At 40.6% G+C, this 8,117-nt stretch overlaps 1 protein-coding gene across 1 annotated transcript; it reads right to left on the reverse strand.

Annotated features, from left to right (window-relative positions):
• Window positions 1-3,958: 3,958 nt before the first annotated feature.
• Window positions 3,959-7,726, reverse strand: itga8 (integrin, alpha 8). The gene is made up of 6 exons (XM_044033429.1): window positions 7,580-7,726; window positions 6,161-6,277; window positions 5,810-5,923; window positions 5,513-5,614; window positions 5,304-5,426; window positions 3,959-5,204 (listed from the first exon to the last, which is right to left on the reverse strand). Exons 1-6 carry the CDS (start codon window positions 7,646-7,648, stop codon window positions 5,115-5,117), a joined length of 615 nt encoding a protein of 204 aa, XP_043889364.1. The 5' UTR covers window positions 7,649-7,726; the 3' UTR covers window positions 3,959-5,114.
• Between the last annotated feature and the right edge of the window lie 391 nt (window positions 7,727-8,117).

Here is an 8,117-nt window from a genome sequence, read left to right on the forward strand (position 1 = left end):
TGATTGAGTTATTTAATTGCTCAATTTTTAAATCAGTCAAGATTTTATGAGCTGGGTCTTCTTCACACAACAGAGAACAAGGTAAATTGAGTCGACTTGTAACATGGTAAGGCATTTCGTCCTTCCCCTTCTTCTCTGTGTGTGAGGAAATCTGGCCACGGATCCTGACTGAGTGGCATACCATGGCTGTGCAGTTTCCAAAATCAGACAAGGATCCATCTGATTTTGTGACTCGGCCTGTCATGATATGCATGTACTGTGTCTTCCTCCGAAACAAAGGATTGGAATGGACAGGTTTGTAGTGTAAATCACATCACATCACTTGTAAATGGTGAAGCATTTGTTTAAATTGTGGTCAAGCATTTTCAGGTGTCTGCTTTGTCAATACTCTGGTGCCACGTCTTGCTAAACACACAAGAAGCTCTGAATTGTGAAACTGCTGCCTCTTGCAGATGTTACAACAGCAATGGTCGTTGAAAGGCTGCAGGGAGGGAAAATGAGATCTGAGGACAGGAAAGTGGAATTGATTTCATGCTTAGCAAAATGAGGGTTTCAGCAGAGGACCTTTTTGTGGTGTGGCTACAGAATCAGAAGGAACGTTTGTCTGGGCAACTGCGAGATTTACAGTTTTTCATGCAGCCAACCAAGACATTGGGGTTAGCATCATCCCAAATGGCTGGCTTAGATTGCTTGTAACTGTCAGAGTAGGACAGGAAAGGCAGGTATAGGTTAGGGAGGGCATCCATCGGTGAGCTCTGACTGGATGTGAGGACGTGTCACACTAGACCAGGTGAGCTACCTGAAGATTTGTCATTTGTTTACTTCTTTTTCTTTTTTTTCTTGTGACTTATCAAATTCTTCCTTGTTTTGAAGAGATAAAGGCTGCAGCACATTCCTGGATCAGAGGACTCCATTTTGGACACCACGACCTGGAGAAGTCCCGTCCTGGATGGCTGCGGTGATGACCTAGACCAAGATGAACTGACCCTTCTACGACGAGGACTTTGCCCAAGATGAACCGACCCTTCTACGACGAGGACTTCACCCAAGATGAACCGACCTTTTCCACGGTATGTTCTTTCAGATGGTACTCAATATGTTTAATATATATTTACTTAATACTAAAGTGTGCTGACTCTTAATTTAATTTTTTTGTTAGATGCTGGACCTTGCCAAACTGTACACATGCCTCAATGGTTGCTACGTCACTCTGCCCAACAGGACATGATCACCAAGATTTTTTTTATTTTTTTTTAATGGACTTTAAACCCCCCTGTCCCTACTGATGCACAACCACACTTGACAAAATACAGACACTACTACTTTTAGCCTGTTTCATTCTGTAAAAGATCGCAAGCTCTCTGCATGACCCAACAGCATCGATGTTTGAGTTATTTAATTGCTCAATTTTTAAATCAGTCAAGATTTTATGAGCTGGGTTTTCTTCACACAACAGAGAACAAGGTAAATTGAGTCGACTCGTAACATGATAAGGCATTTCGTCCTTCCCCTTCTTCTCTGTGTGTGAGGAAATCTGGCCACGGATCCTGACTGAGTGGCATACCATGGCTGTGCAGTTTCCAAAATCAGACAAGGATCCATCTGATTTTGTGACTCGGCCTGTCATGATATGCATGTATTTTCCTCCGAAACAGTAGTGTTTGTAGTGTAAATCACATCACTTGTAGATGGTGTACAGACACTGCTACTTTCAGCCTGTAATTGTATTTATTGCCTTCTTTATATAAAGTAAAACTTTTGTTCTTAACTTTATGATTGACTTGTATTTTTTCAGTGATTCTGTGAGGAGTGTTATTTTGACAAGTTAGTGCTTTGAACTTAAAGATGTGGAATTCTTTTAAAACGAATTGCACTGATCTGTTACTGTAGACTTGGTTGTGTTCGGTTGATCTTAGCCAGACAACTCAAACCCTATATGGATTTGTACAAGGTTTTAAAGGGAATATAATAAATTGGACTCTAAAGTAGTAGAATGCTACGGTGGATGGTGATGCTGCTACTTGCCCTATCTCACAACTTCCTTACTTCTGGCCACTAACACTAAATATGGCTAATGCATAAAAATATGCCACTGAACATTAGCCTACTTCGCTTTAAAATGCCGTCTTTTAACTACAGATGTATGTTTACTATTTCATTTCATTTTATCTTTTAATTCTGTACCATTTTACACTTAAAGGTTTTATTTTTCTACTATGGAAAGCACTTTGTAGAGTTGTTTTGAAAGGTGCTATTCAAGTAGTTATTTGAACAGTGTTGCAGTACCATTAACACCAGCAGCAATATGAGCAGCTACATGCAATGCTAACATTTCTGACTGTATCAGCCTCAGGTAGGTGATGTTATGAATCACAGCCAGATAATGCTCCACACATTAGTGCAAGAAAATATTCAGCAGTTAAATAAAACACCAAAGCGTGAGGCACAGATGTTCAAGATGTTTCCCAAAGTAAAGATCAGACTTGGGACATCTGAGCGGTAGACAAAGAAGTCAGTGGCTTGTTGCAAGCTGCAAACACTGGTGACCCAAGATGGAGAGAGGGGGGAGGAGACGATTCTTCCAGTCTCAGCATTCAGTGCATCACAAATTTGACAGGAAGAAGCGATGACTGACATTTTGGTTGTGTGATGATGCTTTTGTGGAGAAGGGGGCTGATTTTTTTTCTTTTTTCTAATCAATTCACCAGTCTATTTTTTTTCCCCAATTCCTTTGACCAGAAAATGTTGAAAAATGTTGATCATTGTTTCTTAAACCTTCAGGTTTGGTTCAGATCGGACCAGGATTGTCAAAGTTGTAATAGTTTGTTTTTTGTAGTATTTTCTGCCACCACCAGGAGGCGTTGTTGTGAAAATGTATCATTTTCAGCAACATGGTAATGGTTGGGATCGGACCTCCCATCAAAGTTATAAGAGTTTTGTTGTCTGTCACGAAAAATCAGAATTTGCCGCCCCCTATCTCATACACCATGCGACATTTTAAAAAACTTTCAGCAACTTAAGCTCGTCAACTTGTCCACAGTGACCTCACCAAGTTTGAAGGTGATCGCCCAAAAGCTGTAGTAGTTGTTAGTTCAAATACCAAATGTCATATTGTCTGCTGTCACCAGGGGCGCTGTTTTCGAAATTGAATATTTTCATACAGACGTCTTCTGGGCCGGACTATTATCAATCCTAGCGAGTTTGGTCCCGATTGGACGGTTTCAAGAGGGTTCAATGCACCTTGTGCTCGAACCCTAATAATAAAAACCTGTATTTTGCACTTATGTACACAATCACCCCTAAAGGATGCCCTCATTATTCCAGAACTGTCACTACTGCTGTAGAGCGGTCATTCTCTAAGTAGAGGTGGTGCAAGATTTTGAACATATTATACTGCAACATACTATATTATTGCCACATGAGGTCACTATCCCGCCTCTAAAGCAGCTCTTTCAGCTCTTCCTATGTTGCTGCAATGTATCCTGTGTGCCACCAGGGAGCGCAAGAATCCTTCTTCTTAGGTGCAGACAGCTTTGATAAAAATTTAGTTTAAAGGTCAGGACTCAACCTGTTAAGGTAAAAAGTTAAATTATGTTAAAATGAAACTCATCAAGAACATGTACAGTTGTAATGTAACCTATAAATTGAATAACCAAGATCAATATTAGCTTAGATTTAAAACTCTGCCATAGATGTCACATTTAATTTTCTCTATATAAAAAACAAAATAACATTTATGTGCTATCCATCCATTTTCTACTGCTTCATCCTCCACAGTAGTGTTGTGTGAAGGCTGCATCCAGTCCCGGCTGACACGGGGTGAAAAGCAGGTTTCACTCTGGACAAAGTCACCAGTTCATCCCAGATTTCTGTGCTATTTAAAAAAATAAATAAATAAATAAATAAAAAATACACGGGTGATTTCAACCATGAATTCCAGTCACATGTGGAACAGAAATGATGAGAGCAAGAAAACAACACTTTATTCTGATAAACTGTCACACTTGGTACAAATAACAGGAATGTAGGACCTTTTAAATCTGGGTATTATTGATGCACGAACCACTTTGTTCTGTCTGCAGATGATCATACGTTTTACCATCTGATTAACAAATGACAACATTAACTCTGATAAATACCAGACAGTTTGTGCAACAATGCTCAGCCCCACACTGCCTACAATGTGTTTTTAATAACAACTGCTTAGCCGTTAAGTCTAAAATAATCAAATCCAAAATATTAGACAACACAGTAATAAGTTATTTGTTATTTGTCTCCTTCTACATTGTTTTTTTGTGGTGGCTTAAGTCCGCCTGAACTATGTGCTTTTTACGAAACTAAAATTATTAACATAACAATGAATTACTTATATACAGAAAACATTTAGCTCTAATAAAAAATAATGCCAGTGTAAACAAGCTTTCGGTATCACGCAACACCCAAATATTGCACATACATTCTTAAATATACACATTAACTTTGTGCCTTTTGTGTTTATGCTTGTGGCTGATGTGTGTGTGTGTAATAACTCTGTATATACATAAATTAAATTAGCTGAGGAAAGAAATTCAAGAAGTGAATGAAAGAATGACACACAAGACACCTAATAAACACACACACATATGTACAGTATCTGCACATACACTCACAAACAAACAAACACACTCATCCTCACAAAAGCATTTGTGCATTGATTTTCGTCTCTTTGTGTCCCACTTACACGTGAAAACATTCAACAACAGAAACATTGAAAGCATTGTCTTCATAACAATGTCCATTCTGTCTTCAGTCCTGGTGCTTCATCACAATTGATAAACAATAGATGTGTGTGTGTGTGTGTGTGTGAGTGTGATTGAGCCTGTGGAGTGTGTTTTTGGTCCCATTCTGTCTGGTTTGAACTTCCCCTCCTCGTTCCCAGTCCGTAGGGCGCTGCAGTCCTCCATGTGTCTTCTGTCTGTCCTTTAAGTCGGTGTCATTAATAGAGAGGCAGAAGATGTCCAGCCAAGGAATGTAGGCTCCAACTACTACAGATCTCAGATCTGATTTAAGTTACTCAGAAGGTGCACTGCCCTCCCAAACCTCAGTCCTCCAAACGGAAGCTGTAATGCATCGTTTTAGGCGTCTCCTATTTGATCAGACGTCAGCCTCTCCTGGTCGGAGACATCGTCATCGGCTGGTGGCCGCGCTCGGTCAAAGAAGCCGCACTGAGGGGATAATAATAATAATAACAATAATAACCCATGAGTTTTGGGATTAGATTATATAAAACGCCACAGGAGATGTATGAGTGTGCATGTGTGTACCTTCCACATGGCGAGTGTGAGCATGGCCAGCACCAGCAGCCCCAGCAGTATGGCCAGGATGATGACCCAGAGTGGAACAGCAAAGGAAACATCAGGAGTCCCCCACAACACCAGGGTCCCCATCTAAAGGACACACCACACACAGTAAGGTAGCTGTTGCACCTGAAGAACTCACACACTCCTACTTTACTGTCCCTCCTCCATCTTACCGAGGTGGCGTGCTGAGGCAGCGTGGGAGGTTGGATTCTATAAGGCAACGCTGTGACCATGAAGGACACGGTGGAGTTGAGAACATACGGGTCGTTACGCCTCTGTAAGACACCAAACACATCATTCTTTTTATACAAATTACATTTGTGTGTTATTCTAAACATTTGCATCCGCATGACGAAGATCATGTGACATGATTTTTTCCCAATAGCACAAACCGTTGCGTTATTATGGTGCTGCAAAGTCATCAGTCATCTGCGATACGCTCGGTGATAAAGAAAAAAAAAGACACTGACCTGCAGGAAAGTGTGTGCCCAGAGTCTCGAGCGGATCTTGACCACTGCACTGTGTCCACGATCCAGCCGGCCAACCACACATGTGATCCTCAGACAGGAGATGTTGGTGCAGTTCTACATGAGGAGATAATTGGCACAGAGAGACAGAGAGAGGAGTGAGACAAGTAACTGTAACATCTGTGAATCACTAATGAACATCTGGCTTGGTTTCTGAGGAGGTGAAACACAAGGCTGCGTCATCCTTTGTGCTTGGTTTCTGTAATGTTTCTGCAGCAGGAAAAAAAAAACCACACACAAAAGAATACAGTGGATTTGCAAACGATCACGCGTCACTATGTACATGTGGCTCACCAAGGTTTTGCCGCTGTAACTCTGCGCTCTGCCGGCGGCTCGCTTGCGACGGTGAGGAGGAGAGCTGGTGTTCCTCAAGAAACCCAGTAACTCAGGTGTGTCCTGGAGAGCCGATATCTGACACAGACAAAGAGGGACAGTTCTTCATTTGACCTGATGGCAAAATTAGAATCATGTTGTTTGTGTTGACAGTCGGTAGATCCTCGCTCCTTGAAGAACGGCTTAACTGATGAGGACGTTAAAGATCCTCTGTGTCCCATGAACGACAACAACGTGTGGTTTGGCCTTTTAGGTCAGAATGCACAGATGACCATATATTGTTGGATGAGTGCGGCATGTATCGCACACGGACTCTGACAGCAAATGAGAAGCCGACAGTAAACGCTCGTGAAGTAAGACATGAAAGATTTAATCAAATCACAAGTCACACAAACCTGCAGCTGTGCAAAGAAATGACGTTTGGAAATCTGACCAAGAAGAGTTTTGATGAAAGGCGGATTTGAGGGGATTTCTGTTTCCAAAACTGCAGCTTACACAATCAAACAGACAGCGACAGGAGACTGAATGACCTCAAGTCACTGCTCACAGATAAAAAACACAGCAATAATAGTTCTACATCCAAGCAGGACTTTCTTATTCTACAAATCACGTGTTAGTCGGTAACAGTTTAAGAGAATAATGTAAAAAAAAAAGGTGTTTAGTTATTGTAACCTTACTTTAATTTCTGACCCCGTAGGGTACATTGGTGGAATAGAGGCTACAAATACAAATAACACTGCACAGGTGCAAAGTGTGTGAGGAATCATGCTTATGTCGTTCTGCAGCTTGTGATTATACTTCAAATCAACTATTTTTTAAACTATTATCCAATGAAATGAGAACAACAGCTGTTACAAAACCAAAAAGTGACTGCTGGAGTTTTTCTCTGAGGCCAACGATTGACTTTAGAAAATCAGGAAGAAAATCCCCTGACATCTGACCATGTGCTGAACATCTGAGTAATTCTGCTTTCATCGATTTGCTACAGTTTTGCCACTTTTTTTTTAAATAAAAGCATGTTTTCAATTTAAATGACTCTACAGGTGATACCATAGATAATGGAAACAATCCCTGCAAAAATCCCTGCTCTAATTTCTGCTAATAACTGTAATACTGCGGCCTCGTCGTCTTTGAGCCAACTGGCACAAAGACCACGAAGAGCAGCCAGAACATGGAGTACAATTATGTTTAAATAAGCGAGTATAAATGATGGACCGGAGAGTAGACGAACAAGCCGCCAGCAATGTAACAAATTAAAGTTTGAAATCAAAGTAGGTCTGAGGAAGGAATGAACATAATCCATAATTACACATTTTAGGGGTTTGGATTTGAACACACGTCTGTGTGAGTGTGTATGTGTCCACATAGTTTTCACGTTACCTGGAGGCCAAGTGGGTTGAGGCTGGTGTTCGTCCGGCAGCTAATTGGTCCGTCAGTTTGAATCTCCATGGCATACAGCAGGTTCTCGTCACGGAAACGGGAAGGCCAGCCGACCTGAAGCTCAGCCTCCCGAATACTGCTGGGACCAGAGTTAAATTTTTGGATGACATACTAAAAACTATGATATTTTGAGGTGACTTTGCATACTAAACTATGACATTTTGGTCAAATTTTGGATGACATACTAAACTGATATTTTGATGACTTTTTGGACGACATACTAAACTATGACATTTTGGTCAAATTTTGGATGACATACTAAACTATGATATTTTGGTGAATTTTTGGACGACATACTAAACTATGACATTTTGGTAAATTTTTTGACGACATACTAAACTATGACATTTTGGTCAAATTTTGGATGACATACTAAACTATGTCTAATTTGACAAAAATGTCATAGTTTAGTATGTCTTCCAAAATTTGACAAAAATGTCATAGTTTAGTATGTGGTCTTATGTCACAGTTAGACGAT

This window comes from Solea senegalensis, linkage group LG9 (assembly GCF_019176455.1).
Source record: "Solea senegalensis isolate Sse05_10M linkage group LG9, IFAPA_SoseM_1, whole genome shotgun sequence".
NCBI lineage: Eukaryota > Metazoa > Chordata > Actinopteri > Pleuronectiformes > Soleidae > Solea > Solea senegalensis.

Excerpts from the sequence above, each read along its gene's own strand:
- itga8 (XM_044033429.1), bottom strand. The coding sequence starts at position 7,648 with ATGGAGATTCAAACTGACGGACCAATTAGCTGCCGGACGAACACCAGC. Across the intron at positions 5,427-5,512 it reads TGCCTCAGCACGCCACCTCG|ATGGGGACCCTGGTGTTGTG; the intron begins GTAAGATGGAGG and ends TGTGTCCTTTAG. Across the intron at positions 5,205-5,303 it reads TCACACTCGCCATGTGGAAG|TGCGGCTTCTTTGACCGAGC; the intron begins GTACACACATGC and ends TTATCCCCTCAG.